This window comes from Ambystoma mexicanum, chromosome 9 (assembly GCF_040938575.1).
Source record: "Ambystoma mexicanum isolate Mex_15411 chromosome 9, UKY_AmexF1_1, whole genome shotgun sequence".
Classification (NCBI taxonomy): Eukaryota; Metazoa; Chordata; class Amphibia; order Caudata; family Ambystomatidae; genus Ambystoma; species Ambystoma mexicanum.
In genome coordinates this window covers 959,995,676-960,007,713 of record NC_090931.1, presented here as the reverse complement: position 1 = coordinate 960,007,713, position 12,038 = coordinate 959,995,676, and the positions used below count along the sequence as shown (strand labels likewise).

General features: G+C 44.1%; 2 protein-coding genes across 2 annotated transcripts in view; one reads left to right on the top strand and one right to left on the bottom strand.

Moving 5' to 3' along the window:
- Positions 1–6,202, bottom strand: part of PHOSPHO2 (phosphatase, orphan 2) — an 86,563-nt gene extending 80,361 nt beyond the window's left edge. Inside the window, exon 1 of the mRNA XM_069616167.1 lies at positions 6,066–6,202. The gene's annotated coding sequence lies outside the window, so the exon portion shown is untranslated. The remainder of the gene's footprint in view (positions 1–6,065) is intronic.
- Positions 6,203–6,331: 129 nt separating this feature from the next.
- CFAP210 (cilia and flagella associated protein 210) overlaps positions 6,332–12,038 on the top strand; it is a 478,304-nt gene continuing 472,597 nt past the window's right edge. Inside the window, exon 1 of the mRNA XM_069616166.1 lies at positions 6,332–6,477. Coding sequence (XP_069472267.1) covers positions 6,411–6,477 — 67 coding nt within the window. The 5' untranslated portion in view covers positions 6,332–6,410. The remainder of the gene's footprint in view (positions 6,478–12,038) is intronic.

Below are 12,038 nucleotides of genomic sequence, written 5' to 3'. Positions count from 1 at the left end.
GCCATGTCATCATTCTGGAGTTATGTATGGCTCAAGGTGGTGGTAATAACTGAAAGTATATTCAGAAATCTCCTTAAATCTGTCTACTGGGATGCCTCCCGAAGTTTAGCGAAAAAGATGCAAAATGTATTGGGTGTTGTCCTCTATAGTAGGGTTGATGTTCCGTCTTTCTTTAAGGAACCTCCTCCTCCAAAGCCAGCGCTGGTCATTGGGCCGGCTCTCGCCAGATCAGAGTTCTGGCACCAGATGGGTAGCCAGATCTCGGGTTCCGGCCAGAGTCAGCCGCCCCAAACCCCTGCTCTGCGCCGGGGAGAAGAGAAAGAAGAGAAAAAAAAAAAAAGCACTCGCCATCAAACTGTTTCTTCCTCTGGTGACCCCATGCAAGAGGAAGTGACAGTCCTCAGCCACGACCTGGTTTATTTATTTTTGTATGCAATGTTTGTCGGATACATGGACCTGGATTATTTATGCAATGTTTCTCGGATACAGGTATCCGACAAACACTGCATAAATAAATACCCCTAATAACATCACACACAATGAAGCCACCCAACTACTTTCAGAGGGGGGCTGCAGGAGCTGTGCCGGGCGTGGTTCAATTAAAAGAAAACGTTGCTTATGGCAAACAGAAATCACAATCGGTATACTCCTCACCTAAAGACTCTCAGGAAACTAAAAAGAATGTCTGAAACACTATGGAAGTGTACACCATTATTAGCAAATAATTTAATTGCAGCCTCATTTAACTACAAAGTAGCCATTGTCAAAGCTAAAAAAAAAAAGATAGCTTTAAATATGTGATCATTAAAGCTAAGTACAGAACAAAGGAACTATGTAACATCCTGAAAGAGTTGGAATCACCTGCACCACCTGACACTTTGTCATGGTTTGGGCCAAAGGAAATCGACTTCCTCTTGTGTAGGAAAATCGGGTACCAGAATGAGATTAGGCCGTTTTCGCTATCCTGCTAACAAGCATACTTTTCCTTTAAAAAAAACCCTTCGTAGCAGCCGGCTGATGGACAGGTGGCGGTTCCCATGGAAACAGTGGTGTCCGTTACGCTTGGGTCGGATCAGAAGTGTCACGTGATCTGGTCCTTATACGTGCCGTTCCACTAGGAAACGGTGCTTCTGAACTTTCCCAGTAGACCTTGTTGTTGTCTTGGAATCTTTTGTTGCCGAACTTTTGCATTTGCCTTTGGATTTTGCTTACGTTCTGCCCTTGTCGGACTTGTTGCCTGGTTTCTGCTGTCTTACTGGCTTTTTTTTTTTAACTCGGAACGTTTCACAAACTGTCTTTGCCTTTTCCCTAGCTAGCAACTTACCTATTCTTGTTACGCCAAGGACGTTTTGTTTCCTGGTTTCCTGCTGTCCCTGAACTCTGCGATAGCACCTGGACATTTTTCTTCCTAAATTTAATTATCCGGGATCGCGCGCACCGTGGGAGCAGCTTTTTCTGTTCATTGGAACTACTCTGAGGACGCGAAGCACCGAGGGAGCAGCTTTTCTTTTTCATCCGAGGAAACGGGAACGCGTGCTCCGAGGGAGACTCTTGATTATTGTTTACTTAAACTTATACTGCCTTTGGCTCACCGCAGTCTTCACCCTCCGTATTAGTTTACAGGTTTCTTCATCTGTCTTGATTCTTGTCTTCAGATTCACGGGTAAGATCCACTCCTACTTATGTTTAGCATAGTCAAATTATATGACATTTCTGATACCTTGTTTTGACTTTTTAGATTCAACACTTCCTGGTACACTGTTCCACTCTGTTCCACAATGTTTGAATCAAGTCAATCATTCAGTACAGGTTTGAAAGGGTGTGGATATTCCTTATTTTGCACTATTTTTCGATATTGCCATTAACAAGTGCATTTTTTCCTTCTTTTCAGCCTGGTGTTCCGTGGGAATCCATATTCCAATCAATTTGTCCTTCTGTACATATAATTAAGACATCCAGAGGGTCCGATTGGTGGGAAGCTCAAATATTCTTCACTACGTGTCAAATACACGGAAGACATATTTTCATGGTTTTCTGATTTGGATGATACACTTGTACTAAAGACGCCCTATGGTGCACTTATATACAGAAGGCACTACATTACTTTGCTGCAAAATAAAATAGAAACCAAAAAAACCTTATCTCCAACACTGTTCCCCCTCATGTCTCATCCTCGGGATGTAATGCCCCAATTCAATTTCTCTACTCTCTCCATCAAAGAGGTTGAGACTATTATCATGAAACTCAAACCATCCAATTGTCAGGGAGACACTTATCCAGTCCCACTTATTAAGGAGGCAGTGAAAAAACTGGTCCTGTTCATCACGTCTGTCATTAATGCATCATTTAAATCTAGTATAGTTCCTAACAATCTTAAAGATGCATGGGTACTCCCATTACTAAAGAAACCATCAATAGACCCAAACAACCCTTCAAACTATAGGCCCATTACAACAGTGCCATTCTTGCTAAAAATTCTGGACCGAGCAGCCTACCTGCAGATACAGCAGCATCTTGAATCCAATAACCTGCTAGGACTGCAATCTGGATTCAGACCCAGACATGGGACAGAAACCGCGCTCATCGACCTTAAGACCCAAATTCAGACTTTGAAAGACAAGGGCAGATTAGCCTTGCTTCTTTTACTTGCCCGTCGGCGGCATTTGACCTGGTGAACCATAAAATCTTATGCAAACACCTTTCATCTGCCGCACACTTCTCAGACCAAGCTAACGCTTGGATTGAGTCCTTCCTCAACAGATTCATGAGGGTCTTTACACCTTCAGCCTCTGCCTTAACCACTCCAATTACTTGTGGGGTTCCACAAGGGTCATGTGTGTCCCCTACTCTCCACAATATGTTTACTAAGCCCATTTTTGATTAACTTGACCATCTGGGAGTCACATATACCAACTATGCGGATGACACCCAGATACTCATCCCCATCACTGGTGATCACATTGTAGACAGTAAGACCCTGAATGACATTTACCTCATTATACAAACCTGGATGGCGAAGCATGGACTCTGTCCCAACGACGAGAAGACAGAGTTGCTTCTCTTAGGATCGTCAGCTAACCTAACAAATTGGGCGCAATATTCACCTCCTTCAATATCGATGGCAACATAATTCTGTGAAAACATTAGGAGTCTGCATAGACGCTGCACTCACACTAAAAAAAACGAACGCTTTGGCATCTGTAAGGAAGGAGGGGGCGAATTAGCCCCCCCCGTACATTCTACACAAAATGAACCACTTGCTCTTGCACTAGTGGGGGACACCTACATCGCCCTTCTGCCTCCACAAGGAATAAGGCCTCAGCTGGAGCAGAGGTGGGGCTATTGCAAGACAAACCTGTACTCCGTTGTGTGTGCCATCGACTCCATCTTTGGACTACGTCGCAATCCGGCACTACAAAGTCTCCTCTATGCAGCACCACGCCCAGCAAGCACTAACCGCCCCCACCTTTTCTGCGTGGCCCAAGTCCCATTCTCATGGATACACTGAAGCTGATACAATTAAAACTATGTATCATATCATTCTTTATCTGAGATCACTGTCATGTGTGTGACCAGGCCTGAACCATGACTTGTAGCTCATCCATCTCCACAAACCTGTTCCTGCACCCCTCACCCTTGCTGTTGGAAAATTACTGCTTGTGTAACCCTATGCCCTAAGGTATTCTCTTGATGTAACGGCAGGGTGCCCCTACTGTGTTGACCACCCCCGAGTGCCCCCAATAACCCCAGACTCCTGCCACGGTATATCCTGTCCTAACTGAACATGTGTCAATACACTTCCCGCCTCACCCTGATGTGCCAGACCAACCCAGTCCCCTGGTTATCATAGAAGGCAAGACCGTCGCACCTCTCGCCTTATGAATAACCCCATGTACGACAATATAATCATGTGTGTGTAATTTACAGGTCTCTAAGATTTATTCAAAGGTATACTGATGTTCATGGTTTATTGCATGTTTAGAATAAGTGTATAGATTAGCTGGTGAGGTCCAGTCGCCTCTCTGACCTGGCCTAACCTTCACCTCAAACGGACCAGCCCAGCTGAATCACGCGATGTCCAATCTCCAGTCAAGTAATCTGCCAATCCTGTGGAGCTGTCCCATAAAAACTTATGTGCACCTCCTTTCTAACCAATGATATTGTAACGTTCAGCCTGTATAGAACTCATCACTTGACGCTGTAACACTTTAAAAACCTATTGTATTTGTATCGTTTTCCAGAGTGCCCTCGAGGCATCAGAGTTCTCTGGATGCTGAATTTCATATAAAACTTTGACAACAAGCAATCATCTCTCGTGGTCTCATTCCCTACTGGGATGTGTCCTTTATTCTGAATTTTATTGGTATTGTGGGGGAGTGAGTACTTTCACATCATCTACTGCTCACACCGCCACGCTCATTACTGCCCCTATCTGGCTACAACTAATTGCATCACAATAGCTAGAGCACTAGGCTTATCTAAGCTTGATTATTGCAATGCACTCTACTTGGGCATGTCACAACAAAACCTAAATAAAATGCAAGTCATGCAAAAACAATGCCATCAGAGCAGCTCTAAGCAATCCCAAGATTCAACATATCTCTGCAACCAGACACTCAATAAAATGGCTTAACATTAAGCAAAGAATAAACCTCAAAACACTATCCAAAACGCATAAGTTTATCCAACCAAGCGGCCACTTACCTATCTAATACCATATCCAAACAATCAACTATATGGCCTATTAGAACAGCCCAGCCGCATTGTGTCACCATTTCATGCTTCAAAAAAACAACGTGTAGGTTGCCTTGCTGCCAAGAAATGGAATGCATTACAAGAATCCGTAAGAGAGGAATCCTCATTTCTCCTTTTCAGGAAAAAGGCTAAAGTTTGGCTTCATGAGCAAGACCTTTAACTTGATCACTATCTGATGTACTTATTGAACCTTGTATATATGTGACTCTGTCCCTGACATTATTGACCCTGATGTATCTACTGCTGACCATGTATATGTATTGTGCCTGTATATTATATTCCTTTCTGTATCTTTTTGCAACTTGTATGAAAAGCGCCCAGATGCCCTTGGGCTTGGCTGCACTCTACAAATAAATAAACCTAACCGTGTTTGAATAGTACCCAAGGGGAAGTTTTTTTATAAAATGGGATGCAAACTGTGCATTTTAAAGAATATTTACGCAACAACACTGGTCAAAACTATTATCCGCATATGAATGATAGCATGTGTCACACTTAGATGTCATCCTCAGCTTTAGCCCTCATCGCATCTGGATAGAAAGATGAATGTTAGCATGTGCCACACTTAAATGAAACTGTGACTTGGATGGAATAGTGAATGATAGCAAGCATCACGACTTAACACAATTGCAAGGACAGCAATGCCAACTAACCAATCCACGAACAACTTCAGCCCTCTGCATACACCTCTCAAACTCTAACCAAACACAACCACAAGCCTAAACACAGCAATCCGCACAAACTTCACTACACTGCAACAGCAGAACAAACCACACATAGACTTGCACAACAGCACACTAGGACTACCGACCGTAAAACACCCCGTGCCCAGCCAACAGACCCACCGGTCTGAGGCTGCCAACAGCACATCACTGCTCTCTTGCACTTTTCCAGCTTATTCCCACTAACTAACCGCCCCCCCCCCCCCTTCTCCCTTTTTCAGAGCCGCCAGAGCGCCAGGGGACCACTCCAGTGGTGATAGTGCGCGGTACAAATATCCTTTAACATAGAGAAGTAACTCTTCGCCAGTGCCATGGAAGTCGTTTAAAACGGATATATAGTTTGGAAAAGAAGCAGCATGAAATAAATAGCGCCGTTTGTATTATTATGGACATTTCCTTCGATCGGAGGTCAACTGCCAGCTCTGCCCCCTTAACCACGCCTCCTCGGGCACCGCCCCCCGCCACCACCTTTGTGTGATCGGACCCCCAACTATTTTTTTCCATTTCCACCACTGTCCAAAGCAACCATCCTACTGTTCTTCTTAGCCACCCTCTTTGGTTTTTAAATCGCGTGTCCCTAATCCGTACCTTTCAGTACTGCCACGCCGGCCCGCAGCGATTCGGTATCCCGTCATTCGATTCAATGTTCAACTTCCCAGTGTAAGGTGACTGCCACTTCCAGATAAAACATCGAAAGCAGAGTCCATGGCTGTTTTACTCTCCGAGTCCCCGGCTGAAACTGCGGAAGAGAAATTCGTACTTGTACGTGTGTGTCACGTGAAGGTGACGCAACCGTCTCTGTAGCTCAAGGCCTCCTATTGGAACTAAAGTTCCGCGTCCTAAAGCCAGCGCTTGTCCTCACGGTTGCTAGGCAGCAGACGCAAACACACCAGAGCGCGAAGAGCCGTCTTCAGGGCTGAGGCACGATCTGCGATGGGTACCTTGGCAGCACCCGAGGTGCAGTATGGCCGGAGGAAAGGAGCCAGCAGAGCCTGTCCAGGTGAGATTGTAGGGTGACAGTAGATGAGTCTAAGAGCCCGAATGTGCCGGCACAACAAGATTGCTAATTCGATATATGGTAGAGCATTACGGAATATGTATTACCTAATTTACACGATGTCTCATCCCATCATGCACTTGTCTCATAAAAGTTTTACAAATTCCACGGACAAAAGAATGCATATGCCAACTATGGAGATGTACTTAGCCTAAGATTTGTGTGCACTGGGCACCCGTCAGCCATCTGCCTGGAGACACCTTGAGGAAGTTGCCCCATAGGCTATAAAATGAGTACAACTCTAGCAGAGTAACTGTGAAATACCATCGTTATTGATAACGCTATTACTATTGTTGTTATAATAATTATTTGACTTATGGCTAACCCTTTTTCCCTATAAGCACCTCCCAATTCTCCCAACTTTGGGCTCAGATCCTTCCGAGGGTGTTGAACCAACAGCATGTTGGGACCATAATTATGGTGAAAGGCACTATGCAAATGACGACAAAAAAAGAAAATGAATTAAATGAAATATGTCGTCTCGTCTCTTGATGGTGAGGGGGATGTGATATGGTGCTGCACCTGCACAGGAGAGGGGATGTTGTTAGCAATTGTGGTATTATAGGATAATAGCCCAAACTATTGCATTCAAATACTGATTCATGTGTACATGGGGAGAAGGGCTTGTGACAATGGGCGGGACACAGTGTATGTTGGTGTTGTTTGGGTATTGATGCCTCCCATTCCCTGCCCCTATCTATGCTAATCCCTATGCTAATCCCTATGCTAATCCCACCCATTCCTGCCCATCTCAAGAACTCTTTTAACTCTGAGTTCTTCCATGGTCGTGGCCATCTTGGATGACTGTCTCTAAAGAAGCTCTCTGGAAACAAGCTGAAACTAGTAGCCATCTTTGAATGGGAAATATACCATGCATCTTCCAAATAAAATGGTACATTTTGAGGCAATTGCTGCATTTGTTCCACTAAGTGAATACATTGATCGAGGATTTGCCCACCAGTTTGCAATTTGCATGTTTAGATGAAACACATAGGCTGTTTTAATGAAAGGGTCTTACTTTTTCTACAGGATTTACATAGCTCTCAACCATTTGTGTTGCAAAGGCGGGTGAAATCACCCGATTTTGTTTTTGGCGGGTGAGACGCCCATTGGAATGAATGGGCGTGCAGGAGTCTTGGCGGGTGAGTCAGCCCTTTACAAGGCGGGTGACACCCGCCAAAAGCGTGTGAGTTGAGAGCTATGGATTTATATATGACTTGTTGGAAAATATGTAGGTGCTTGCATGCTTTTCCTGCGTTTTAGTGTGTTTCTTACGGAATCTCTGTAAGCCGTTCAAGCTCACATTATCACAGGCACTACAAGTTTTAGAGTTTTTCCTTTTTTGTGTCAAATACCATTCAGCGCTGTCGAATGGATCCTGCTGCGTTGCTCATGGAGGTGTCTGGTGGCAGCAGCAATAGTGGTTTCACAGAGACAACTCAAAAGTGTTTTTGTCAACTGCTTTTTTGAAAAAAAGAAAATCATGACTAATGCTTTTAAAAAAAAAAGAAAACTATGCCAACGTTTTTTTCACTGATTTAGAACACTGGGTATTCCATTTCACTTGGCGGGCACCGTGTATCCATGCCTTTTCAGAATTTCTACAATATGGCCAGCAAATTGAGTCATTGCGGAACTTAGTAAACGAACGCAATAGCAGCTGATCAGCACTTTTTACTTGAACAAATGACTGCCACATTCAAAAGCGAGATATCCAATGCGCACGTACTGCCGTTTATGCAGCAGAAACAACATGTTTTTCTCCAGTCACGGTATAAACAAGGTATTTCAAACTTTGTTTGATATATCTGTCCCTCATGTAGATATGAACCTGTGGTTAGTTATGCATAGATTGCAATAGAGACTAAGACCGGTGAAAAGAAGCCTCAACAGCTGAGTAAATGGGTAAGAATCTATACTCCTATTCATTAGGGGCCCTACCTTTAATGATCTTTAATTACAATTTCATAAGTTTACATTAGGCATACTCATTTTGTACACATAGGACCCATAATTCAAAGACAATTTGTTTGCTTTCCTTCTCTTTCACAGTGCATTTATGCAGGTTAAATGCTTCTGCTTTTACCCACCATGTCAGAATGTAATCCCCAGAACGGGGCTACGAAAATGAACTTCCTCGAGGTCACATACAATTCAAATTATAATTAAAGGGAAAGTTCACCTAAAAATGTTATTGTCTCAAAAGATGGGCCATATTAAAAAATAAATGCAAAAAATATTTTTAAAGAAAGTTCCTATGTAAAATTTTGAGCAAATGAGGCTCACAGTAAAAGAATTTCAAGCACTAGGAGGCATCCATTTTGTGAAATGAATGAGCCTCGCCTGTGCATGTTAAGCTCTGCTCTGGTGGCAATAATCAAGCAAAAGCCCCTTACTGGGAGCTTGTGCTTACTGCTGCTAGAGCAGAACATGAAGAGAGGAGGCTGCCTTGACTTTTATTTTACGTTTTCTGCGCTCCCCGAGCCCATGGAAAAATGAAAGGCACAGCAATTATAAATACTTTGCCGGCCACCGTTGAAGTTTTCATAATTGCTGTGACTTTCTTTTCTAGTTTCCTGAGCACGGGAAACTGAAAACTAAAGTCGGGGCAATCATGAAAACTCCACCCGCGGCCGGCGAAGTGCTCATAATTGCCTGGACTTTCTTTTTAAGTCTCCCAGGCTCCCGCGGCTCGGGGGAGCTTGGGAGACTTAAAGCGAAAGTGCCGGCGATCATAAATACAACATAATTGTATTTATACATTCTGGTAGATTCTTTTTAAGTCTCCCGTGGGAGCCCCGGAAACGTACAAAGAATGTACCGGCAATTATAAATACAATGTGGTTGTATTTATAATTGCCAGAACTTTCACTTTAAGTCTCCCAGGCTCCCCCGGCACGGGGGAGCTCGGGAGACTTGAAACGAAAGCAACAGACTTAAAATGAATGTACCAGAAATTATAAATACAACAAAATTGTATTTATAATTGCTGGAACTTTTGCTTTAAGTCTCCCGGGCTCCCCGGGTCGGGGGATCTAGGGAGACTTGAAACGAAAGTGACTGTCTAGACTGCATTTTTGTCCTGAGGAGGGCTGGCCTGCATTCCTGTGAATGTTCTCGGACCCGATCATCCGAAACTCAAGCTTCTTGAGTCGACGTCTCTTTGATGTCCCTTGTACCAATAATGTCCTTTCCCTGATTTATATGTGTATTAATGGGTGTACCTTCATTGTGTTTTCTTAGCACACTCTAGTGTTGAGTGTTCAGACTCATTTTTAGACATTTATTGTCAACAGAGTATGTGTATAGCTAGATAATATTTTTCTTGTTTGAGATTGCATTTATTATTTCCTAAAATATGGAAGTGGACTAGTCAGGTTGAAACCATTTAATGTAAATATTTGTATGGCAATACAGTGGTTATTTTGACGCAGGCTATTTGGTCAACTGTGCACACACTTTATTTTCTTTTATTAAAAACACTTTTGTATGGTGTCTTTGTTGAAAAAATCTATCTTATATATGTTTGACTATTGTTCTTAACAAGGGTTTTTACTTTGCAACACACCCTTGTTGTTTTTCATCATTTCCCATGTAGAAGCGAGTGTCGATTTGGTTACCCTCAGTGGTATGAGTCTGTGTAGAAGATTGTTGTTGGTGATGTGTAAACCTTTTGAGCTCTCCCTGCTTCCTGGACAATGTGTGTGGGAGCCAGTGAGCCATTGTGGCAGGCAGTTCCTGGAAGAGGGCTGCAGTTAAGGAAAACAATGTATTTGTGTGTGTAATCTATCTATGTATGCTTGCATAAGGGTTTGTATCTGTAAGTGGGCTCATGAATGAGAGGGTGCTTGTTTCTGTGCAGGTATGAGTGGGCGAGTGTATGCTGTATGTGTGCACTAATTAATAAGATAAATGAATGAATGCGTTTATGTGGGGTTGAGAAGCGGGACTCTGATTGTCAGAGTGGTGGTGTGGAGGGTGGTTGGTGCAGCAGTAGCCACGGCACATTCTTTTTAGTTTGGGCTATTAGGTGTTGCTTTGCAACACCTATAAAGCCCACACTATTGCATTCATATACTAATTTGTTTATACATAGGGAGAAGGGCTTTGGAGGAGGGGCACACACAAATGATATTTGAGGAGGATACACTGTTGTTTGGGTATAAGCCCACCCATTCCTTGCCCATTGCCTTGCTAATCCCTTTGGCTATTCCCAGCCCTTCTCTGCCCAAAAGTCGTCTGCATAAAAACTCTTTGAAGTCCATGCTTGTGGCCATGTTGTGCATGCAGTGTTCTGATGTAAGGCACAGGCTACTGTGTACTCTACTCACATTTTGTACATCCGGAGATTTAAATCTCTATATCACATCTCGTACATTCCCTTTTTTCCTTTAATATCCCTTTGGCGTTGCCCTGATGCTGCCGACCTTAGAAACACGAGGACCGACTGCAGCTCGTTTCCGTGGCTATTATCCAAACTGCTGCATCTCTCTGTCTGGTAAAGCGCTAGCCGCAGAAACACCTCCAGTGGGGTTTTATAAATCGCACTCGCACTGACCTATAGAGCATGTTGGCCATGAATAACGTAACGTGTGCGTGCCGCCTGCATGCTCTCGATCAGAATTACCTTATTTTGAACGCTGCTCCCACTCCACCACAAAGTGATTTTTAAATAGGCGTCTCCTCGCCCCCCAGAGAGACTAAACGCCACATAACCTTTGTCACTGAAACATGCCTGAAGGAAGGCGTACTATAAAGCCCCCAGCCCAGGGGCGTCAAGCTAATGTCTGACCACCCACACTGGAGCCCCACAGGGATTATTATCGCTTGCTTGAGGACTGAAGCTCTGCACTACTCTTCGCCTTCCTTGTCAGAGAGGATGGCATGTGCATGACTCTGTCCCAGCCCTACCAGCCGTGACATTGAACTACCCTGAAACCAATTCCCTGCTTCTAGTAAGTAGTTGAGTGTGTGGCTGAACTTGCTTGCATGGCACTGTGAATCATATCGTCTCGTGTGGCAGATAAGGGATATGAGAGGAGTGTCTCGGTTCACTCATCCAGGGTCGCACACTTCTTTAAAAGTCCAGCGTGCTGTGTCACAAAGGTTGCAAATGATTGAAAATGATTCCTCTTCGCCTCCTCCTTCTCTCTTCCTCTCACCTGCTAACCACCTCTTTCTGCTCTCTCACTCTCTATCCTTTACTTCTGCTCACTTCCGCTGACTGGCTGCCTGGTGTACCTTCAGAGCCTCGCAGGTCCCAAGCTTCCTCGCCAGTCTCCTGCACTTGCCTCAGCATTACTGCACTTCGGTTACGACCCATGACAGTGGTATCTATCTGCACTTAACCCTTGTTCTGACGGGCCTCACACCTGAAGCCATATCAAGATTCACAGGTGCTGGAACCCAATCATGCCCCAAATGCAGTGAACCCAGAGCGGGAATGACTCACATGTTCTGGGGCTGCCCAGTAATCAGGGAGTTCTGGCCACAAGTGAAGGACA